This window comes from Apus apus, chromosome 1 (genome assembly GCF_020740795.1).
Source record: "Apus apus isolate bApuApu2 chromosome 1, bApuApu2.pri.cur, whole genome shotgun sequence".
Classification (NCBI taxonomy): Eukaryota; Metazoa; Chordata; class Aves; order Apodiformes; family Apodidae; genus Apus; species Apus apus.
The window spans coordinates 61,343,059-61,368,835 of NC_067282.1; the positions used below are offsets into that span (position 1 = coordinate 61,343,059).

At 40.2% G+C, this 25,777-nt stretch overlaps 1 protein-coding gene across 3 annotated transcripts in view; it reads right to left on the bottom strand.

Moving 5' to 3' along the window:
- Nucleotides 1–25,777, bottom strand: part of RASA3 (RAS p21 protein activator 3) — a 140,904-nt gene that overhangs the window by 25,108 nt on the left and 90,019 nt on the right. For all 3 annotated transcript variants that reach the window (XM_051631667.1, XM_051631652.1, XM_051631659.1), the window contains exons 6-8: nucleotides 8,693–8,773; nucleotides 5,989–6,061; nucleotides 1,604–1,683 (exon numbers count right to left, since the gene is read on the bottom strand). In XM_051631667.1, the coding sequence (XP_051487627.1) occupies nucleotides 1,604–1,683; nucleotides 5,989–6,061; nucleotides 8,693–8,773 (234 nt within the window). The remainder of the gene's footprint in view (nucleotides 1–1,603; nucleotides 1,684–5,988; nucleotides 6,062–8,692; nucleotides 8,774–25,777) is intronic.

Genomic DNA, 25,777 nt, shown 5'->3' on the forward strand with positions numbered 1-25,777 from the left:
AGTAAGTATAAGAATTGTACAATTCCATTCAGTCCAGTAGTATGAAACAAGAATCAACTGAAATACTAAGCAATGTGTAACCCACTGTCCACCAATTGCTAGGGCCCCCTTCCAGAGTCACAAAACTATCAGAGAATCCTAGCTTTTATTTAGAATCTGTGTGTGACTGGACGTCATAGTTACAAAGACTAGACTGGAACTCTCATCAGGACACTGTTCAGTTGCCCATTCCATCACACACATCCTATAGAATACGGGACTTGTTACTTCATATCTGCCTATAACCCACAAAGCTTTGCAGAAATATAGTCTGGTGCTAGGATTAAGTCATCTGCTGTGCTGCAACACTGACACCACCAAAGCAGCATGGCACTGAACCTGAGCCTTTGTTCCCTCTCCCATGAATTGGGTTGTCCTTAAACCAGCTACTTTGCATTACTCCAGGCAGATTTCTCAAAGAGTACAGCTCATCTCTCTCACATATGAATAGTTTCCCTTTCCTGTCTCACAGAGCCATGGTAAACACAAATCCATCAACGACCTTGTATTTACTGTGATACTACACTAACAGGCTACATGAACCAGCAGCTGACTGCCACATTAGAACAGCCCTCATCCATTCATTGGTGACCACAGCTGAATCTTGCTTGCAGGAAGTACACATTTTTCCCCCTTCCTGGTCTCTCCTCTGCCTTACAGCAAATTGTACTTCTGAAGGTACTCAGGAATGTTTTGGGAGATAAGCCCTCCCCCTCTCTCCAATGAGAACACTGGGGAGGAAGAGGGTGCCACCATTCTCCCTCAACTTTTCTTCCTACAGCAGAGGAGAGTTTCACACCATCTGATGCAAATACAGCACTTTTCAGCTACGCCACACCCAGATCATCGTTGCACATGATGGTATGACGCACGTGATGCCCTTTGAGTCTTGCACCCCCTATTGTTTCCTCTCCACTCATCTTATTCACCTGTCCCTACAGACACTGTTGACAGCCCTCACCAGGTTCTAAAATAGCATAAAGTGGGTGGCAGGGGGTGAGGTTGTTTTGGTTTTGAAATCAGAGTTGCTTCTTTCCTGTGAAATGGCATTCACATGTATCATACCCAGCCTTGCAAGAAGGGGTTTAAGTCTGTCAGGCAAAAGAGAAGAGAAACTGCTTCTGTCCCAGAGAAACTCTGAGTTCAAGAGTTTCCTATCAGGGAAGGAGGACCTTACGTGGGTTGCTAAAATCAAGTGATAAAAGAAAACAGACCCTTTAAGTGAGAGCATCACAGAGCTTCTGGGCTTTCTTGGGAAACTGAGGGACAGAGAAAAGGGGAGCCCAGACATAAAAGGCTGCACTTGATGACAACCGCACATTAGTAGATACAAAGTGTATATAGGATAGCAAGGAAAATAATGAGGGTTTCTCCTACAGAGCAACTGTCACACACTCACATACATCTACAGGACCATGAAGTAAAGAGCATATAGAAACAGTGATAAAGACTCATCTTGATTTATGAACAGGAAAACCATGCTTGCCACTTTGAAAAACAAATCTACTGCAAAAATACACAACTTTGAAAGACAAGTTTATTAGTACAAAGTGTTTTGTATTACCTAATCTCCATTTTGTCAACTTCATCGACATCTTCAATATCAAAATGGGATTTCTTGTTGTAGCTACTGGGTCTTGTAACCTAATAAAAAGGAGTAAACTTTAACAAATTGATCTGATACAAAAGCATTCCTGTGTTACTTGTACAAAGCTCTGGAAGACTGTAGGCTTTTACTGTCAGCAGTAACTTCAGGGCTGATTCTGAAAACATTTGTGCATGTGAATAAACAGGCTGACTAAAGAGATTCCTCACTATACAAAAGTGGGGGTTACACAATCATATTCAAAAGTAACTAGGTACTCCACACTTTGTTTATAGAAGTAGGATGTCTTTAATATTACTGCAGAACTTTGACTTTATGTTGACAAAAGATAAAAAACACAGAAAGGAATATCATTTTTATAACCCATCTAGGGAAATAAAAGGCAATTAATAGTTGTGTTTTAAATACAGCTGTATAACAGATACCCTGAGGCACTCCGAAGAGGGGAAACTTTCCCCCCAACCAACCTTTAAAAACATTTTACTGTGGATCTAACTAAAATTGGGAAGCTCTGCCTGTGTTCATATGCTGGAATTCAATTTATCATGCTCAAACAAAAAATACCACATAGATCCAAGAGGTGCTAGTATGTGTTATGCATATTAATAAAGAACCAGTTGTACAGTTCACCAACCATATTTGCAAGACTGATAAACAGTAAACCACAGGCAGAAAATATTGGGAAGGTAGCTGTAAATGTAGAGCTATAGCAAAAAAAGTTTTTGTACAAACACTTCTTAAAATTTGTTTTCTTGAGTGATTATAGACTTTGATGGTTTTACTTTTTCATATTGTGTCGGAAACTTGAGAAAAGGGTTACCCCACCCAGCCAAAACCACAGCAGGAACTGATCAAATGCAACTGTGTGTGATGTGTGGGTTTAGCTCATGGTTGCAGACAGAAGCTGAACTTTATTGTAGGTTTAAATACTGTTGTGGCTTAGCGCTTCCCACTCACAAACTAGCTTTTATTGTAAACTTGACTTCTTGATTTTATATTGTACATCAGATACAGATGGTACAAAGAAGGGAGGCAAAGATATAGCTGCAGAAGTAGAGAGGAACCAGAAAAGAATCTTCAGTATGGGACACTCAACAGAGACTTTTTTTGTGTGTGTGTTTATGTAAGGCAGGCACCATTTTCAAAGTGATATGTGAAAACGAAAATGTACCAACAGCACTGAAGATCAAACCCTCTGGACTGTAATTGAATCAAATGCACTGGTAAGACAAAGAGCACAAAGGATTTAAATACAGCCTACAACCTCAGCACAATTTTTCTCACTCTACACTAGCAACTGTCTTCATTGTGGCTTCAAGAAAATTGTTCTATGTAACTTCAAATGACATTTTCTACTACCATTGTGAAGCTAATGGTGTAATTTTTAATAAGGAATAAAACCTTTAAGTGTTAAAACGTGAGTGACTAAAAAATTATAGAACAGGTGTAACTTATAGCACATAACATAGCACTTATAGCACTACAAAAAAGTAAACATTTTTCTGAGAAGCTCTGCTGGAGTCTGCATGTACGAGGTCTCTCTGTTCACCTGTAGAACTGCTTAGCATGCAGATTAATACAGCACAAGAGTGGTACTCCTAAAAAGATAGCTGTACAACGTCCATCCATTCCAAGGATGGAACTGGACATGAGGGAACTCCCAGTCCACAGTGCTGAAGGAGCTGCCACATACCATTTTACAAAAAAGGGGACACAACTCTGCTGTGCCAGTTCCTTTCTTTAGGCAAAGTTAGCAAGCCATTTATCAGCTGCTCATTTTTTTCATCTCATGCATGTTTGCAAACAGGTCCCCAGCACTAACTTCTTTGGTTCCCATAAGAGGGGTATTTTCCTGTAGCTGCATATAGGACTCTGAGCCACAACACTGTACTGCAGCTGGAGCAGTGGTGAAAATGGCTCCTGCCCATCAGGTGCAAGTTTCGCTCATAGCAACCCTTAAATAAGCACTTACATTTCTAAAACCAATTACAAGCTACTTGCCATTTAGAAAATTAAATCTGTGTGAGTTTTTGGTTGTAAAAAGGAAAGCACCTATTATCTGCCTTTTAGAGATCACCATCTTCCTTACAGGCATGGCCAATTGCTACACCAGCAGACTGCAGGAAAGCCGATGAAGCTGTTTGGAAGCAGTAAGAGACACTGCTGTCAACAGTGTGAATCTGTGCAGCTCCACAGGAATCAGAGCACTATGTTAGCATGCACCAGCCACAGGTCTGCCCATATCTCATTAGTGAATACACTCCCTGGTTGCAGCAGTTCTACTGAACCTTGTCTCTTGGAGACATTTAGCCTGGTATGTACTAACTACCCTCAAAAGGACATGAATTGACAATGGTTCTGTCTGCTCTAAGGGTATGTTTGTGTTTCAGAGTTCTGGCTGATACAGACATCTCCCAAGCTCTGCTCTTACCCACATGGAAAACATTTTGCTTTCAGTTAGCTTACCAACTGGGGCATGGGCTTGAGCGTGGGTTTTGCTTCTGCTGATACTTGCATGCAACCCAGCTCTCAGCATGAAGGCAAACTAAGCCCCCTCCAGAACTCCAGCTGGAAGATGCTTTCTGGTTTTCTCCTTCCTCTCCCAGCGTTGCAGCACCTGCCAGGTTCAGTGTTTAAAAACCAAATGTTCACTGCTCCGGCAGCACGCAGAAGGATGAGGAATCAGACAGGTGAGGTTTTGTGGTTTACTGAATTCCTGGACTACATTCTCTTTAAAAAAGCCCTGACAGATGCCTCCACAACTGCTTATGTTAAGAATTAAGGAAGTCCATTTTAATTTATTTACATATAGCATCACTCATGTGGTCACTGTCACAGGCTGCAGCTCTGGGCCAGGTGACTGACTGAAATCCTGTGCAGCCCTGACTGAACACACAGAGTGCAGTTTCAGCACTCAGTACCATGGGATCTCTCCCCTGCCAACCATGCCCATGTAGCCCCTCCACACAGTCCCACGGAGTCAGGCAAGCAGGCACAAAGGCTCATTGCTAGCTAAAGTCAAGTCTGCAGTGAAGCTGGACTCTAGGGACAGGTGTGTTGGGTTACCAGAGAGATTACCTTAGACAGCTATTCTAGTTGACCCTCAGGGCTTCGAACCTTTTGGGCAGTTAGAAAGTGCTCGTTGCCAATGAAGAACTTGCTATATCTGTTCCTCAAATCCAAAGACATTACATCATCAAGAGCACATTTCTGATGGTATGACCAACTTCAGAATAGTCAGTTCAACTGTCACCTTCTAGGCTAAGATGGTGGTGGTTTGTAGAAGGAGGGAGAAGACAGAAATGAGCCCCTCACTGGCACTGCCAAGAATTATATGTGCACTTCAGATATGCACAGTGCAACATAACTCGTATGGCTCCTCAGTCCCCAGATCTCCTTCCTGATATGGCTGACTGTGCCTCTGAACCATTTCAACAAACCACATCCCTAGGTACCATCCCTAAGCCAGAAACTATTTCTAATATAAATGTATCCTGAATGATGTAAGCCATCTGGCCTGAAAGGGCTTTTCAGTGATATGCCAACTGCTGTGTACTGCCCTGGCTTTTCATCAACTTTGTTATGCCAGATATGTTCTTGAAGTATCTATAGAACAGTTAAGTGTAGACCAGGACTAAGAGGTCCAAGAGAGAAAGAAAAGATACACATACTTTAGGAGACAGAATTAAAAGTTTCAAGGGGTATCCAAATTATAAACACATGCACATATATGTATGGACACACCACAATTACAGCTACTCTTGCCAGAAAGAATCAAAATGAGCACTTTCATGAAAGTTATACTTTCTCTGAACTGGACTTGTCGAAAGTGCTCTGTATTAAATAAAGCTCAGAAGGTTTCACCCTTCTTCACTTGGAAGAAAGGCTCTGGTATTGCAGCAGACTGGTAGAACATCCAGCTTTAGTGTATTTTTCCTGTACAGTTTTCAGTATTCCTAGGAGATAACCTTCCTCCCATTGACTGGGAAAGACAGGGTGGAGCAGCTATAAAACCACAGGGTAAGAAGAAATGTCTTGGGTTTTTTTTAATCACATTTTTAACTGTCCTTTTTCAAAACTCTCTGGGGTAAGTTGTGGTGGAGTGTAAAGTCTGCTGCTCAGAAATGCCCACCTTGCAACTTTTCCTACAGAGCACCTGAGCTGCTCTGATATACTGCTCCATCAGCAGACAGATAAACCTCATCCGGGGCACTTCTTTCCCCTGCACCATGCTTTGAAACAGTTTTCAAAGAAGACAGCTGGCACAACATGGAGCAGGATGCTGTGCCAACTATCTACAGTGTAGTATTTCAGCTTATCACCCATTCCTTTGAAATACCAACCTCAAAATAAAACACTTCATCAAAATGTGGATTGTTGGTCTTCTTTTTAACTTTAGTCTTTTTGGCTTCCGATCTGAATTAAGGAAAGAAAAAAAAAAGATTAAGAAACAATTTTAGCAGAAGTATGATCCTAGAACAGAGACACTAAGGAACAGTCATCCACTTCATTTATCTGATAAACATGGAATGCCATGTGCCTCCAGCACAGCAAGGAATACACACTCACACGCATTTAAAAGAGGGATTCACTGCTTGCCTAATTTTTCTGAAGTGGCAGTAACCACAGTTTGTTACCATCTCTTAAACAAAAGTCCTTGAACTCTGGTTCTGTAACTCAATTGATCCAACAGAATTTTACAATTGTACAAAGCAACTGGCAAGAATAGGGCTCTGAGCAGCAACATTTGGGGGATGGTCTCAGTCTTGATGTGACTCAAAAATTTCTCATGCCCTAAAAAAACAGGAGACAGGAAGACTGACACAGCTATTTCTGTGTTTTATATTTTATAATCCTAGCCTGAGGAATCAATTAATGCTTTTCTGTGGTGTTAAATAATAAAAAACCCCAGAATCAGTAAGAATATTTATTTGCTGTATTACCATTCTTCTCTGCAGCCCCAACAGCACCTAGTTAATATTAAGCTGTTGAATTATTATGAGTGGTGCTGAACAGAAGCCTCTTAATGTCTGCTGCTCTGCAGGAACAAGACATGGCAGACCTCCCCCAAACCACTCACCAGGCAACGGGCCTGATGAAGTTCAGCACTGCCCATTCATTCTCTAAGGGCAGTGCCATCCGCCTGTGCCTGCCTTTTAGAATACAGACATCTCACTGCTTGACTTTGGGCTAAAGCCAGGCAATGCATTTCACACAGGCCAGCCAACAGCTGTTTGATAACCTCCAAACATTATGAACCCATGCTTGATTTGTTCTTACTACCTACAAGCAAAAACCTCTGTGTTGTCCTATGTCACCCATCTTCCCCTACAGCTCTGCAGTAACAAGAAGGCATAGATAAAACAAACACAGATGGAGAGGCACATCAGCCATGTGGAAAACTGACCTACTAAGAATTTCATTCCAGAATCTATCCCTCATTTCTCATGCAGCAAAGCGGCTTAAATTGCTTGTAAATGCTTGTATTAACTGGACTCTATGTATTCTTTTACGGAGGTCAAGTAAAGCTGGGTCTAATTCCCAGTCCTGTTACAGCCTTCCTGTGTGAGATGAATGGGCCAGTCCACCAGCATACATTATTTTTCCATATATAATACAGGCATTGGAACAGTTTTAATCAGGAAGTCTGATGGTTTTCTAAGTACAAATCACACAATAAACAGCAGCACATTTGTTGACATTTTTATGCTTGGCACTGCACAAATGCAACCGAATAAAGCAGATTTCCTGCTCTAAAAGGAGAGGAATTGAAAAATCCAGGGAGAAGAATGATGTGCAGATTAAGAATATCCCACTATTCCAAGTAGGAGCTGAGAGATAAGAGAGACTAATCGCCTCCGGGACTTAGGGCAGATTGCCTATCCTATCTCATCAGTCACACTTGCCAATCAACCTCTTTACTGATAAGCCCATCTGGGAGGGGACTGGGAAGCAGGATGTAGAACAGGAGGTGATTAAGGCAGGCACAATTATTGGGCAATTACAAAGCAGTGGATGGGAATAAGCTGCAAGTTGCTGACTGGAGACAGGAGGCAAGCCTTCTCCCTCCCAAAAAAACCCAGACAGGAATAGGATGAGGCTATGCTCCTTCTGAAGGGGAAATACGTTATCAGTTGTCATTCATTATCTGGACTGAGGGGTTTAGGGAAGCAGACAGAGAAAGACCCAAGATACAAGTCAGTCAAAGTCTCCTTACAGTTTCAGTACTAGCCACACAGTACCACCTGAAACAAGTTATAGGCTCAAAACATCAAAAGCATACAACTCAAATACACAGCTCATTAATGGCGATAAGGTATAACACACCTAGACAAACATGAATACAGGCAGTCTCAGACTCCTCTGCATGCAAAGTAAGAATGCATCTTATTTATAGCATTTTCAATAAATGATTGTAAAACATTATTAATAACCCATGGTACCAAATGTGATTCTTTGAGGTCACAGCAGAGCTTTTTTGTTTCTAACATGGCACAGACATGAAAGATTACTCTAGATAAGCAGAAATAAAATAGTGATAGCCAAAAGCAAAGAAATATATTGCAGAATCCCATTAGTAAAACCTCATTCCAAATTTTATCCATGCTATTATGTCCACATATATCAAAGGACTGAGTCACCTAGGGCTTTTGACACACACATTAATTTGTCACATCTTGAAAGTGAAAAGACTCTTAAATATTCACATACAAACATGCATATTCTGCAAGATGCTGATGTACTTGGTTTTCTCTTCTGCCCCTGCTCAAAATTAGGCAATAAATTTGTTCAAAAACTGGCCCCCAACTGTGAGGTGAGAAGACACACAAATTAAGCCTAACCACAAATTACATACTCCAGGATATTCAAATTATTCGGGGATTATTCAGACCTTTACATAAATCAAAACGGCCCACACAAACACTTAACATATTCTAGTGGTGCCTAAATAGTCCCATCTGGCCATTTGAGAATGAGATTTCTAACAGACAAAGGAAACAGAAACCGTCCTTATAAAATGGAAGCTCTTGTATGTGCAATACTTGCCTGGAGGGTCCTGCTAAGGTAACAGTAGCATAGGGATCACATTGCCCATTCACAATGGGAAGCCCCTGGCATTCTAGAACTCTAGAAAACAAGAAAATGCAGACAAACAAATCAACAAAATAGGAAGAGACTGGAGTGAAAATAAAAGCAATGCATTTTCATCCTGATCCCTTTACACAATACATTAGGGCATTTGAAATGTAACCAAGCACAAACTTTTAATTTACACCTGAACTTGAAAACACATTTTGGTCTTCAACGCTAACTTTAACAGGGTCAAAAATACTGTTAAATTATTGAGAAATCTTAACTCAAAGGATTCTTATTATGCAAGTACAACAACTTAAAATTCATTAAATAAGAGTCTGCTGTCAAGATGGGATCTGTCAGCACTTTGAAATTCTGTGACAACTATTAAAAAAAAACACTTCAGAACTTACTTTTGTAACAAAAGAATAAAAAAAATACATGAACAGATTCCAGCAATAGTCAAGTGATTTCTCAGAATCACATTCATGAAGGCCTCAGTGCTTTTGACAAAATTTGGCATGGGGTTATTTGTAAAGGTGAGTTAACTACAGATCAGGAGACATGGTGACACAGCCACCTTTCTCCAAAAAACATTAAAATAGCAAACCTGAAGAAACACATTCAGCAGCTCTGCACTGAAGAAGTTAAAGAGTGACTGGAGGGATAAAATGGAACAAATTGGGGTCTCCTGCAAGCCATAGGGGGAAATCTGCACTTCTGCGTACTCAACACCTCTTTGGAAAAAAAAAAAAAAAAAAGGAAAAAAAATCAACACAACCCTAAAAAACAGTAAAAAAATATTTCAAATTTCACAAGTTAAAACCTCCTGAGGAATACAGCACCAATTGGAAACAAAGGCATACAAGCCAGTTGCCAGGATTCTCCCTCCTGTCACAAGTTCTGCTTCCAACAGGTAAGCCTGTTGGGCTGATATATTTACACAATTTTAACCAGAAAATTTCAGTGAAGACAAACTCTGAAGCTCCTAGGGTAGGTAGGCAGTACTATACTTGCAGTGCTAAATGTCTTGCACACTTCCGGGTGCTGTAAGTCCATATGAAAAGTAATATCCATTTTGCTGCTTTCAGTGACAGCAACGTTGATACAAAAACAACATTTAAAAACCTCAGAAAAATTCAGTCACAGACTGCGTGCTCCACAATTTTATCCACAAAACAAGTTATTTGGTTACATGCGATATAGACTTCAAATACAGTTTAACTACAGACCTATTACCTACTCTGCATAATTCTGCCCCAATACAGGAATAATTTTTATAACAGAGGAGGTACAATCCAGCTATGTTCCTGCAGTCCTAGGAAGTACATGAAGACTGAAGATCACACTACAGGGGCACACACAGGGAGCTGAATTGGTAAGACTACATTCACGGTTGGATTCTGACACCTATGGTCCCACAGGATAAAGGCTAAATAATTGGCTGAATACAGACAGCCCCCAATAATGGGCTCACTCACCAGCTTCTTATTTACATAGCCCCTACATATATGGAAAAGCATTCAGTTATTAACCTAGATGACTCCCAATTACTGATTCACTAATACTATTGCAAAAGAGAATTAGGTTCTGTATTCTGCACACTCAAGTGAAATCATAGATCTAAACCATACAGAAAGTTAGGAAAAACTTGCATTGTACAGGCACTGTGCTGATTTTGTTTTGGGACTTTGATCAGTTCACTGCAAGTTTACCTTCCACACAGAGAACTGAGAATCATAGAATCACAGAACTATTCAGGTTGGAAAAGATTCTTGGGATCAGAGTCCAACCACCATCCCTACTCTACAAAGTTCTCCCCTAAACCATATCCACCAACACCACATCCAAACACCCCTTAAACACATCCAGGGATGCTGACTCAACCATCTGCCTGAGCAGCCTATTCCAGTGTCTAACCACTCTTTCTGTGAATAGATTTTTCCTGATCTCCAGTTTAAACCTCCCCTGTTGCAGCTTGAAGCCATTCCCTCTTGTTCTGTCACTAATTACCTGTGAAAATAGACCTCTCTACAATGACCTTTCAGGTAGTTGTGGAGACTCATGAGGTCTCCTCTCAGCCTCCTCTTCCTCAAACTAAACATTTCCAGCTCCTTCAAGCATTCTTTGTAAGACTGATTCTCTAGACCCTTCACCAGCTTCGTCGCCCTCCTCTGTACTCACTCCATGTTTTGTTCCCATTTCTGTGAATTTCATGAATTCAAATATTTCAGTAACTAGTCTTCTAAGGGAGAAAGAGGTTATGACTGGGTTTTCTCTATCCTTTGAATAGAAAGAACACCTATACTGTAGCCTTCTGGCAGAGTAGCTAGAAGTACAGGATGAAAAAACCATAAATATGAGCAGAAAACCTTTATGAAGATGCAGGTCTAGCTTGATTTTCTTGTGAGTAAAGGACAGCCTTCTTTCCTTCTAGTGGTCTTTGCAATAATATGACTATATTCACAGCAGAAACACGTGCCAGTGAGCTACAGCATGACTGCTGGTAATTATTCTAGGATAGCAGATGTAGCCTGAACACATTCTTGTTTGAACAGAACAACTGTACAAGTGTCAAACTCCCCACCCCTTCCCACTGCTTCCTTAAGGCAGCCTGCAAGTTCTTTAAAATGAAATAGTAACTTGATGGCTTTACATCAGTCAGCCAATTTTCTAATGTTGATGAATGACTTTCCAAGCCAGCTCTCAGCCATTCAGGAAGAACTATGTGAAAATTAAACGCAGAAAAAGCATGCTCAGAGTAGGATTCTTGTTTTCACAAAAGCGGTCCTTTCAAGAATATGCAGACAATAGAAAATTATCCCAGACAGCATGATCTACACTTGACGACATGTAGAAGTCATAAATCACTACATAATAAAATCAAAGATGAATCTGAACGACGGAAAAGTGCGAACTTACCCATACACAAAAATATGCATATCCTAACCATACACATGTATAGAAATAAGATCTATTCTTATGCCACATAAGAGGATTTTTTAAAAAAACTTATTTTCCTCTGTCATCACATCAACAGTCAGCAATAGTTAGAAACAGTATCATTAGCTGGTCAGAGGGAACTCGGTAACATAAATCACTGGATACAAGCAACTTGAACGTGCATGATCTGTGGAAATACATGGTGAAGAACAAGACAACTTCTAATTGCTTGTGGCTCTTCCAGATTGGTACTTTCCAGCTTGGAAAAAACAAGTTATCCATTCATGAACAGCTTAGAAAATCATGAATGTGTGAAGAGCATTTCCCCACAAAAAAAAAAACCACAAAACAACTAAGGGGCACATAATGAAATTATCAGACAGCAGGTTTAAAATAAACAAGAAGAAGTACTTTTTCCACACTATGCATAATGAAATCGCAAAACTTATTGGCATGGGTTATCGTGGAAGCCAAAAGAATAGATGGATTCAAACCAGGACTGCACAAACTCATGGAGTGTAGGTTTGTAGGCAGCTATTAAAACTTAATGATCCAAAGGTCTGCTCCAGCTCAGGAAAGCTCAAGTTGCTGATCAAGAAGGGTGTAAATTTTGAAGTACCACTCATCAGCAAATATCAGAAACAGTACTAGGCTAGACTAGAGGGGCATTTAACATAGTAGGACAGGTTTTCTGTTCTCTGGGGAAAAAACAAAAACACAAACCACCACAACAACAAAAAAACAAGAACAAAAATACACAGATGGTCTCAAACAGTCACAATGACTTATGAGTAAGAGGTTTCTTTGTGTGCAGTTGGAGCAAAAATAACCTTGAAAGAAACAAAATATGGGAAAATAGGAAACTGATAGACATCAATTGTATCTAAGGCTTTTCAGGTAATTTAAAAGTGGTTATTGCTTAAGGATGTTGGAGAAAGCAGGCAAAAGACTAATTTTGAAGAGGGAAGGCTATGTCTGGAGAAAGGTTCATTCCAGTTCTTGTACTAAGCAATGTGGGGAGATACAATAAAATTCAAAAAGGCACAGTTTTCATCAACTTATGTTAATATACCCTCATTAGTTGCATGAAACTAATCCTAGAGCTGCTTTCATTGTGACCATTTTCTTCAGACACGGGAAAGTTGTTAGGTAAATGAACACTCCTCCCCTCCAACCTGGTACCAAAAATACTGGCTTTAATTGGCAAGCAGGAAAAGAGCTAGAACAAAAAGACAGCTACTTAGACATATGATAAAATGACACATTTAGTGGTGCCTCAATTCTACTACTTGGGTATCACATTATTCAGACTTACAGTTCATATCTGGATTACCTGAAAAAACATACAAAAATAATTATAATAAAGGTATAATCTGGGGGGGAAAGGAGGGAGAGTAGTGAATAAAGCCAGTAAAAATAAAATGCCTTTGCTCCAATAATCTAATAATCTGCAGAATTAATTTAACATACGTGTACTAGGATAATTAAAAAAAAAAAAAGCCTAGGCAATCAAGATTATTCAAGAATTACAAGCCAACACATCGGGCCCCAGAGGAAAAATGCCTGGTGGCTGCTAGAATTTTTTCAGCCCAACTGGTAGTCTCTGATCATTAGCTGTCTCAAGCCCAGCTGGGGCAGGGTGAGCCATCCCTCTCAGCTAGCATGGCTGGGCTGGGCTAAGGTTAGTGCTGGGTCATACAGGAAAACTCTCAATGCAGCTGCTTCACTATATTTTGTTTGTGGTTCATAAATTAACAGGTTTCAAGGAACAAGACATTTCAGTTTTCAATGTGGTTCATGACCAAACCTTCAGAAGAGTAAATAAGCTATGGAAAATTCCCAGAGGGTAAAATAAAACCTTAAACCCAAACACACCATGAGCCTACCCCTCTTGCCTTTAAATTACATGATTAGAGAAGTTGAAAGGGAGGCAGGGGGGGAAGGTTTTGAAAAAAATAAAAGATTTTTCAATGAAGACTCACATCTGACAGTACAGAAATCCCCTCTGCCTCTTGGTTGCCAACCAAGACCTGTAGGCTGTATTCTCTGAGACAGCTCCTACACAATCATACTCAAACCAGGATCCACAGGCAAGTAACATCAGGATGATCCAAGCCTGTGGGCGTTCCACACCCCTTCCCTGGAATCACAGAACTTATTTAAAAATTATAGACTGATTAGTTCAGGATGCATGTGTGTCATCAGCATCCTTCTGAACCAGAACGGACAATCAATGCAAAAACAGACACATAAAAAGGAACCAGAAGGAAGACAGCTGTTCCTAAAACATGTATCCACATTTATTGTTCTTTCCAGACTAAATCACTTCAAACCTAGTCAGGCTCAGATTTTGCCCCCAGGTTCAACTTAGGGTAGGGAACAACACACTGCTCCCATTCTCTTTTCTCCAATCAGACTGTTTTCACACTGTGGTTCTTCAACAGAAAATAAACACATCTCTTTTCTTTCACTGTACATAATCAGACTATTTTATTTGCTTTCACATACATAGCATGTTCCTCAGATTAATCTTAACACTTAGCAAGTTTACTGATGTGCCTTATTAAACTTTATTTCCAGTTTCCACTTGTTCCACCTCTCTTTCACTACCTAATTTTGAGGCTTTGTTCCATCTCATATGTGTATTTTTTGACCATTTTCATGTTCTTCTCTGCGTCATTTCAAAGGCAAGAGACTTCCTCCTCCTTGCTTGCTCTAGTGATCTAATTATTACTTGAACATTCAGTACTTTGTGTGGTAAGCCTGACCAGACAGGGAGTATCAACTTAAAAGCAAACTTGTGGCAGATTTGTCAGAGCTGCCATCAAAACAATGCATCTTTGGCTTATACTAAGTACTTGTTTGGTAAAGTACATTCACCAGCACTGGGTGTGTGACTTTCTTGTTTTCTCTTCCCCCCTCCCCTCTACTGCCTACAGTATCATCTTGTAACATAGACACTACCATGAGTACTTTGTCTTCCTGGAGTAATGGAGCACCTCTGAATAGTCTCAGTAGCCCTTTGTGAATGGGCTTCTCAGGGCACGTAAACCAGCCTATTGATCTTTAACTTCACAATAAAGTAGTCCAGTCCTTCTGTTTAATCTGATAGTAAAGAAGCAGCACTTCTCTTTTCCTTGCCTCATTCAGTTCATTCTTGAATGCCCTTTTCTTTCAGTGCAGCCTTGCATCATGGCTTTTTTGCCAAGAGGCTGACCAAGGGGTCCACTTCTGGAATAAGCCAAAGATTTTCTAAATTTGCAAAATCCTGGTTTTAAGTAACACTGTGCCTCCATCATCACAAATGTTAAAATAATTAAATCCCAACCTCCTCAAAATTTCTTTACCAATCCATACTCTAACTCTGCCTTGCCCCTGTCCCCAGGGAATAAAGAGGCTACCAATACTGCATCCATGTACTGAGTCAAGCCCTTGTTCTCTGGATGAGTATTTGAAGCCAAAGGATCCTGCCCACTCCCAGTAAGTGAACTCTAGCAAAAAAAAATTCAAAAGTACTTACATTCTTTGAGTTATGGAAAAGTTTTACCAAAACAAAATTCCCTACTTTTCCTCTCACTTGCATACTTTTTGTACTGGGAACAGACTAGCTTCCTCTGGAAGTAGTTCTAACACACTGGAAATTGCTTAGAGATGTGCCCTGATTCACCTTTATCTTCTGTCCTACTCAAGACACAAAATGTTACAGCACTGTGTAGTGTTTGGGGACCACTGACCATGCCTGGTAGAATGAATTGGGAAAAGGAAAGGATGGAACAATGTCCAAGTATTTACAGTGATACTGAACAAAATGCATCAATGCTTGTTTTATCATAATGATTTTTCAAGCCATTTCCCCAATACATTTTTTCACCTCTCCAGAAAACCTGAAACCAGAATCTTTATCCAGCCACACTGCTGCACTCCAATCTGTCCTTCCACCACTTACTTCTTCCCTCATGGGAAAACCACCCTCCTTTAGGAACTCCAGTGGTACTTTGGATTATGTCATCCTTCTTTTGTGTTTTGGAGGGGGTTTCTGATTGTTTGCTTTTGTTTATTTGTGGGGTTTTTTTGTTTGTTTTCTTGGGGTTTTTGTTGTTAGGGTTTTTTTCCCCAAAACAAACATGTTCTGGCTTACAAACAAGAAAACCCTTGCCATCCTCTTAACCTCCGAGACCATTAATACTTAACTGGGGCTACATTTCCCCTCTTCATGTGACAACTCACTTTGCCACAAATATGTGTCACAATAGATTAAATCCTGCTCCATTCAAACAAATGGGACTACTTTACCTGGGACCAGCACTTCATGCAGTGTGTACTTCCTTAAAATAAAGGCCTTACAGCAGCTGATGCATTGGCTCTGAAAGAAGGTACGTTATACACTCAAACCTGCCTCCATTTCACCTTCTGCAAACTGCATAGAGCTTATGCAGATCAGAGCTACAGGCTGTGCAGGGAACTATTTTAATTTTTCTCTTTAAAATATCCTCCAAAGCCTCCACGCCGAAACTGAAACCTTGAAACTCTGAGATTACAGCTGCAATCCCACTTAAATACTGCCTTTTCTTCCCCATTCCTGGATGAGTTCAGAATAGTTGCAGTCCAGCAAAACATTTAAACACGTTCTTTAACTCATATTATCCAGAGCATAGAGCATTCCAGACAAAGTTACTTAGTGATTTTTGCTTTCGCAGCAGGTGATCCTAGCAATAGTAGGTCCAACCATAATAATAACCACAGATGCAAAGGTAATTATTTCCTTAATGCCTTAATTCCTGTTTGCTTCTCTAAAATGTTGGTCAAGATCTTGAAGAACACAGATCCCTTCCTGACTGACCTACAACAGTTTTTGCAGCCTCATGCAGCACCCTGATTAGAATCATAGAATGGTTTGGGTTGGGAAGGACCTTGAAGATCATTTGCTGAGGGCAGGGACACCTTCCATCACTAGACCAGGTTGCTCCAAGCCCCATCTAACCTGCCCTTGAGCGCCTCCTGGGAGGGGGCATCCACAACCTCCCTGGGCAGCCTGTGCCAGTGTCTCACCACCCTCACACTAAAGAATTTATTCCTAATGTCCAACCTAAATATCCCCTCTTCCAGTTTAAAACCATTACCCCTCATCCTATCACTACACACCCTGGTACAAAGTCTCTCCCTAGCTTCCTGTGGGCCTCCTTCAGGTACTGGAAGGCGCTATAAGGTCTCCTCAGAGCCTTCTCCTCTCCAGGCTGAACAGCCCCAACTGTCTCAGGCTGTCTTCATAGGAGAGTTGCTCCAGCCCTCAGATCATCTTCGTGGCCCTCCTCTGGACTTCCTCCAAGAGTTCTATGTCCTTCCTGTGTTGAGGGGTCCAGAACTGGAAACAGTATTCCAGGTGGGGTCTCATGATTGCAGAGTACAGGGGCAGGATCACCTCCCTTGACCTGCTGGTCACACTTCTTTTGATGGAGCCCAGGACATGGTTGACTTTCTGGGCTGCAAGTGGTCATTGTCCACTCATGTTGAGCTTTTCACCAATCAACACCACCAAGTCCTTCTCCTCAAGGTTGTTCTCCATTCATTCTCTGCCCAACCTGTATTTGTGCTTGGGGGTGCCCCAACCCAGGCACAGGACCTTAAATTTGGTCTTGTTGAACTTCATGAGGTTGGCATGGCCCCACCTCTCAAGTTCCCTCTGGATGGCATCCCTTCCCTCCAGCATGTCAGTCACACCACACAGCTTGGTGTTGTCAGCTTTTGGTCTTAACTGTAAAGCTCTGTAGATGCAACATTTCTGTAACACACACATAGTTCTTGTTAAAACAAGGCTGTTAATGGTGATTTCCCTTGGACAGAGAAGAGGAACTCACCATTAATGTTTGGATTTAAGCAACAACCTCTTTCCCAGGTATTTACTGAAGATGTTTTATAGCAAAACAGGAACAAATGTAAAGCCAACCAATATACAGAAAGCAAACAAGCTAATGAGAACAACCCCTGTGTCCCCAAACTAAACTAAATAACAGGAGAAATATTACAGTAAAACTATGGACGATGCAAAAGCCTGTTTCATTGAATATAAAGAAGAAATACTGCTAATACATACACATCCCTAAAACTTCTATGAATTCAAATAAACTGCAAAACTTTCTCATGTCAGTAGACACTTAAACACTTCTTAATAGTTTAAAAATTACATGGAATTTTTTCTGCTATTAATGTGGGAGCTGTTCTTCATGCTACAATTCAAAACATCCAGTTTACTTCCCAATATCAGCTCTAGAAAGACTTTTAAAATCACACATTTAGAGAGTACCATCTGTACTCTGTACTAAAAAAAGGGTAAAAAATGGGTGTCAGACATCCTGTTGTCACAGGACAAGGAGTTAATCCAGTGGCAGTTAAGCTAGTTTATGAGTTGACTACAGAAGAGTTGCAAGCTTACTAAAAGCCACTTCAGAAAAGTTTTTAGTTAGGTTAATATAAGAAATGGTTACGTTATCTCCTGTGACAGCACCCTGAGGCCATGAACAAAAACACAAGCTTGCTGAAATTTTGACCTGCGTTGATTCAGTGACTATTACCAACACTGACATCATCATCATTTCCTCCTGCCTTGATCTCAGACTTGAAACCCCAGTTACTAACAAGGAGCAATAGCTGAATGACAAGAGAGCAAAGAGAAAGGGTAAGTAAGAAGACAGCATTATTTCTGGCACATGTTGATTTTCAGAGGAGACAGAAGACTCAAATACAAGTTGCAACAAAGCAAGAAGTATGTAAAAGTTATAAGGAAATAGCAACACAAAAGAATCATAGAATGAATCACAGAATGGTTTGGGATGGAAGGGACGCTGAAGATCATCTAGTTCCAACCTCCCTGCATCATCAGGGACATCTCCCACTAGACAAGGTTACTCAAAGCCAAATCCAACCTGTCCTAAGAAGGGAAAAATGGAAAAATTTTCATTTGAGGTAGTATGGCAGGAAGCCAAGAATGGGTCAACGTATCAAGGCAGTTGCAGAAGCATTTGTGTTAAAGCAGCATGGTGAGGAATGTAAGAGGAGCAAAGCACAAAATGACAAGTACAATATGAAGCAAATGATTAGAGCCTAGACAACAGCTTTAGCTGAGCTGACTGTGGCCTCAGGCAATATTAAATTGAAACAATGAGATACTGTCTGTACGGGCAGACAAGGGAAGAAAGAAGACCAAAGACAGCATGGGAGACAGACACAGAAAGGCTGTTATGGCTACATAATGAAGCCAGCAAGTGACACAAAGATTTCTCGTGTTGTTTTTTCTGTGATTGGAAACATAGGTTGGTCTCAAGAAGACACAGTGTGTGCTATATGGGATATACAGGGTTTACAGAAATCAAACTGCAACTACCTGTGACTTCAGGCCTGTTCAAGTTTAACCTGCTTCCAGGAAGGAGTTTCCTGCACACAGCAAAATACCTCCAAAATTTCAGGCCGTGCCTGCAATGTCACTGTATACATCTATGAGCACATAAAGAAACAAAATGAGCTGCATGAGCACATCCCAATTTCTCCAGTCCACCAGCCAGTGAGGGCCACAAGCATCTACAACTATTAGACAGATTGATAACCATGTGACACAAGAAGAAAGACAAAACGAAGAAGTTAGTTTTGGAATGACTGAAATACATCCCAAACACAGAGTATGTGATACTTGGCAGGGCAAAAGCTACCAGGAAATCACCCAAAGAAAAAGCTTTTGAGCCTACTGGCAGGGATCTGTCAAAAAAGATAAATAAGAGAGGAAGAGACTAAAACCAGAAGCTTTAAAGAACTTGTAACAGAGAAAAAGAAATAAGGCTCCCTGGGGGTGGTATTCAACTATAAGAAACAACACACAAAACAGTCCTTAACTTACCTAGGTGTTTCCTACCTAATCAGTGAGTAAGAGTTTCCTCTGAAGTGCTAATCAAGTCAAACAACTGTCCCAGCTTGGCCATAGATAATAATATTTTAAATAAGAATTCAGACATGCTAGCAAGCAACGTGAACAGATAGACATCTGTAACAACCAGAAGAGCATCAAGTACAGCAGATTGGAGGAAAGCATCTAAGCTCATGCCACAAGATACTTGAATCACAGAGTATAATAACCCAGAACTCTTGGGCCAAAGGAATGCATCAGCTGAGAGTCTGGATCAACTCTCAACTACTTTCAGGTGGTGGGTGGTGCACACATGGAGGAAGACAAGAGAATAAGATGGTTTAACAAGAGCCATGGCACCAACAGGATGAAAACCCAGCCACCTCCTCATCCCTACCCAGTCTGAGTATGATGATTCTGTACTAAATAAATCCTTGAGGACTCTTTGACATAGATTCTCATATCACATATTTAATTACATGTAGTATAGTAGGAAATACTCCCTTCTAAATAATAAAAAAAAAATCCCCCCTAAAAAAAGAAAAAAGGTCATAGCTTAAAAATAAGACAAGTAATTATTTGTGGACCTCGAAAACAATCAAAAGTGTCTTCAAAATACTACATGGAGGCTACAACCTTCTCTACTGGGCATGTCTTGGCACACCTGAAGTAGGTGGTACTTTAAATGCTTTAGAAAACCAACTTGAAACAACTTGGAACAACTTTTGAGTACATTTATGGGAATAATCAGATGATCTGCAAATTTTATTAACAATACTTATTATGAAAGAGCAGTGATCTTTCCTACACATGCAATACTTTCATTAAGGAATTCAAATTAAGCTGTTTCATCACCACTACTGAAACCTTATGGCAATTAAGTTGCCAAATCAGTCCCAAAGTAATGCTGATGCACTGAATTCATTTTGATATGAGAAATGGGCTAAGGTTATACAAATTGTGTCACAATTAACACTAAAATGTTCTCCAAATAGAATTCAAGAAATAATATTAATAACTTGATGCTGTCTCATTTTACATAACTGGAAAGATATTAACATATCTCACTGTGCTTACAGTAATCAAGCAGGGTAGGTTAAAAAAAAAAAATCACACAGTATCAGGTATTTAATAATAAAATCAAGGCATTATATCCTCAAAAACTATGTGCTATTAAAAAACAATGTACGGAAATGTTCAATCCAATTCAGCCATCAGCAACACCCAGCCTGTGAAAGGCAGGAAGCAAAACTGTGAATTGTTTGTTAATTATCCAAACAGCAACATACAGATCAAATTTGCTGATGTTTTATTTACCATAAAAAATTTTTACATGAAGATGGACGAAGCTATTCATTCCAAGAAGCACAAACATCATAAGCATAAAAAAGTACATTTTGTAATAGTCTTTCCCATTAAATTAATTGAAAAACCTTCCTCAGTGTCCCTGACTTGGCAGGAGGAGAGATCAAATAATTTAAAAAACTAAAATTATTCCTCTGGCCCTTCAAGGCCACTTACTTCATGACGTGATGATGCTAAAATCTCTGAAGCGGGTACTGAAACATCTCATGTGTTAGGCAATATATGTGCAGCTTTTCAGAGCTAGTGTAACAGTTTCATTGATCAATATCTGTCCTTCCTTCTTGACATACTGTTAGGACTGTTGGTGCCCTTAACTCCTGCTAAAGCCTCTCCATTATAAGTTTCAGCAGAGAAACGGACCATTTCACCTGGGGATGTGCTGTAACGTTCTGTGCCTAGAGGATCACACTGTGAATATAATGCAGAAATTGCAGAAAGAATGTTTTGGGGCCATTTTGCAGAAGCACCAAAGACAGTGGGTCCTGCAGACAAAACCTTCTTTTACCAGTTAAACCTTCTTAATAAAGCATCATCCTCTGCAACACCACAACTGTAAAGGACTAGACTCCTAAGACACTCCACAATTTTTAAGACATTAGGAAAATACCCATCTAGCATGATCCTGCCTAATGCTTTCTCCTCTAAAAATGTACAGATAGATTGTCTTATGGGTAGTGTTACAAAAAAGAACAGTACACGATTTAGACTTTTCTGAGTGATGGCCTACTACTGAGTCATCACAAAGCAATACCTAGGAGGTACATGGAGAGGAAGGCACAGACAGTTAATGGAAGACAAAATATCTCAACCAGTAGGATGGGTTAAAGCTCCAGGTGAGACCTCCTGCACAATGAGAGCGCATCAGAACAGTAAAGCTGGTACCCTAACCAGGAGCAAAGCATTACATATATTGCGGACAGTCTCTGCTAGCACACTGTATCATTCTACTTTCTACCCCGAAAGGTCAGTAATTTCCAAGGTTCAGTGAAAACCTAGAATATCCCACCCCATAAAAGCTTCTGCTTCACCAAGTGGTAGTTAAGCTGTTGTTTGTGCAGCACTAAGATCCTTGGAGATGAAAAACAATGCAAAGCAAGGTCTCTTTAAAAATAGGGGGGGGTTTGTGTCTTGTCACTCTAGATCTTAGGGAAAACAAAGATGCAAATTAGGGCATGGTCAGGTAGGCATTCTGGTATAACCAGCTGTAATTAGCAGACCACATCAACTTCATAATTCCAGTTATTACACAAACAGTTCACGATTGTATTAAGCATCTCCTCATTTCGGGACCAAAAGGAATAATTGGGATCACATTGTCTGGCCCCTTTCAAGTCAGTGAGGAAAGCCAGTCAAGTTGTGCAACAAGTTTGTGATGTTGTCTGCATCTCCAGAGCAGCTTCTTAAAAAGAAACTGGGGCTTAACTCACAGGACTCATAATGATTAAAATATCCTCACAATGGTTTACAGTAAACTGTTCAGTGATTAATGATAATCATGACTCAAAAAACAAACAGACAAAAAAAAAGAAACAAAAGGGTTTTTTTACTTGTTTCCACCAGATTAGCTGTTAGCTTCCAACCATTTGGTATCACTGTGGTTAGAGTAAGTAATCATACAATCAGGGGGACTCTCCTCTGAATATCGTGCGTACTGTGATTGCACGACTTGGAGATTTTTCTTGCAAAAATCAAACTTTTGCTCACTGAAATACATATTTACCAGGTCTTCAGTTCTTCCTGTAGCTCTTCTATGAACTCTTCATAGTAACTTTTTTGTCTGGTCTCCTAAAGATAAAGGCTTATGAGAAAATTCTTTCTGTGTATATTTGGCTATTGATCTTGTACTGATGTGTTGTTGTTTTTTATCAGTTGGCGATTTCCACCAAGTTTGAAAGAGTAGAAGATATTTCAAAAGATACTCCAGTTCTCTGAATTCTGTTAGACCCAATGGCTGTGTAAAGAAGACAGCACCACTGGATACACCAGGGAAGAAAGGGCTGCACATGGCAGTTCAGTGATTCTCTGTAGTCACTGACTCTACAGTACATAAATAGCAAGAGTTGGCCATTAACCTGTGCCACCTCTTACCAACATGAGGTTTAGGCGGGCAGGGCAGGAAACTGGACAATACAACAGTGATTGTCAAACAACTAAAAGGTGCAGCCAGTTCAAACACAGCTGTGTAGTGGCTAGCTGAATACTTCTGTTTGAAGTTTGTACACATTTATTACAAAACCATCAGCTTGGAAGCAAGTCAACTTTAAAACGAGTTAAAATCAATTGCAGACACTACTGCCTCTAAAAGCACAGCCTCCTTGCCAATTTCTGTGATTGTTAGAAAGATACCTTGCATTTTCTTTCAAAACATTTCCCTTTTATCTTTGTATTTGAGAGAAAAAAATTATTAAAGAAGGAACTAGCAAACTGACATGTACAGTGGGAAGGAAAAGAGTGGACAGTGAAAATTACTGATCTCAAACTGCTATTAAATTAAAAATGGATACTAGAAGACTTTTAATCTTTCCCACTTGCAAGTGTTTTCTATGTTACAGAACCATGGAATTGTCAGAGTTGGAAGGGACCTCTAGAGATTGTCTAGTCTAACTCCCCTACTTAAAAGCAGGATCACCTAGAGCATATTACTCAGGGCTGCATCCAGGCAGGCTTTGAATATCTCCAGAGAAGGAGACTCCATGACCTCCCTGGGCAGCCTGTTCCAGGGCTCTGTCACCCTCCCCATAAAGAAGTTTTTCCTCATATTTAAGTGGAACTTCCTGTGTTCCAGCTTGTGCCCATTGCCCCTCATCCTGTCACCAGGAACTACTGAAAAGAGTCTGGCTCCATCCTCCTTGCACCCACCCTTTAGATACTCATAGGCATTAATAAGGTCTCCCCTCAACCTTCTTATCTCCAGGCTAATGAGTCCCAGCTCTCTCAGCCTTCCCTCATAAGGGAGATGCTCTGATGTCCCTTATCTTACAAATACATAATTAGCAACACAGATGAAATATTTTGGTCAACTCTTACTGAAAATACCAGAAAATAGCACCCAAGTAAAAGCAGTACAGCAGACACCTGCTGATTTTAGCACTGCAGACTCTGAAAAGAACTTGGTCATAGTACATAAGCAGTTGTATTCCTAGTACAATAGTGTACCCAGAAACATGAATGTGATTTCTAGCTAATCCAGATGGAGTAGAGAAAAAGAGATTCTCTCTCATCATTGCCACATACACTGTCAGACTTCTTGCAGTAAGTTCTTCTCGACAAATAGTTCTGTAAAGAACTGAGTTAATGGTGTTTCCTATGCATTGTGTACAGTGTCTTTGCTCTCCTTTCACTTGCCAAAAAAACCAAATTCAACACCTGGGGCCCTGCAACTTCTCTTTACACTCCAGCTTCCTGTATTCCTATCATACCCTGATGTCCCCAGTTCTCTATTCTGCTCTCTAAATACCAACTTGGCAGGTGTTGTTCTTAAAGCAATACATAAGAAACTTGCAGAGAAAAGTGTGATACGTAAGTTTTGTCCTATCCTATTGCTCCTTTGAGAAGCTTTACCAACATTTGTTTTGGATGGTGCCTGCCACAGTATCTCTAAGAATTCCAACAGTCATTGAGCATGAAACAGCATATACATTTACCTTTGCACTATGCTAAATACTGTGTACTTCAACAAGCCTTTTCAAAAGGGTCATGTTGCACAGCTAACTAATTTTTCCCAGGGCCCCACCTCAAACATAATTGAACTGCTCCTACTGATCACTGATCATTACAGGTAAAATCTGCAGAGGTTTGGGGTAATTTCAGCAGATCCAAGGTATTAACAATTCACAGTTCTCAAAATCCATTCATCTCTTACAAACACAGATACTACAGGAATGCTCTCTAATGCCACCAAACCACCCCTAACACTGTGACCTTGAGCACATTTAGAAGTTAAAAATAATTTATCAAGAGGATTTATGCTTGAATAATTTGCCATTTATAATCCTAGACCATGTTTACTCTGTGTAAAACAGGAAGCACCCTCATGTTATTTAACTAGTGGCACTTACTGTTGAAACAGACTGACTTAGAAGAGTTACATTCCAGCCTTGAATTACAAATTCAGTTTTATACATATTCCAGAGTCATGTGATGACGACTCAATCTCAGAATGGAAAGCAATTTAAAAGATGTTCTGCTGGAGGTGGACTACTGCCATAGGGTCTAATCTAAGAAGCTGCTCTTGAGTAGGATTACAGATACGAAGATACTCATTTGTGAATTGAGTAAACAAAGAATTTCATGAACAGGGGAGACGCACTGAAGAACACTGCATACAAAACCAAAAAAAGGGAGAAACTATAACTTCTTCTTGTGGGAAACCTGGCAGCAGGAGATGGTATTTATAGATATGGAGAGTGAGCCATTTAAACTTCATGTAGACTGCAAAAATGTCAAAGTTTTAGTGGGGATGGACAAGCAAAGGGGAGAGAACTACTTATATGAAAGACAGTGCAACCTTAATGCTACCAGAGCTGGGAAGAGGGGAAAAATAAATAAATGTACTATGCTAAAGCCTTGGGCAAATATACGTATCCATTCCTTTTCTCTTCCCCTCCCTACTCCCCAAAACCCACAGTATTGCAGCACAACATGACCAAAATATCAGATACTATGCAATTTAATCTGAACAATTTTCCCCAACCAGTTTGTTATGAAATACATACACAATTAAAAGCATGACCAAGATGCAACCCTGCAGGAAAAGGTGCAGCTTGATGCATGTTATGCTCACTAGAAAAACAAGATTGTGACACATTTTAATGGATGTATGAGTTTATTGAGAACGAAGGTGTGAAACCACTTTGTAC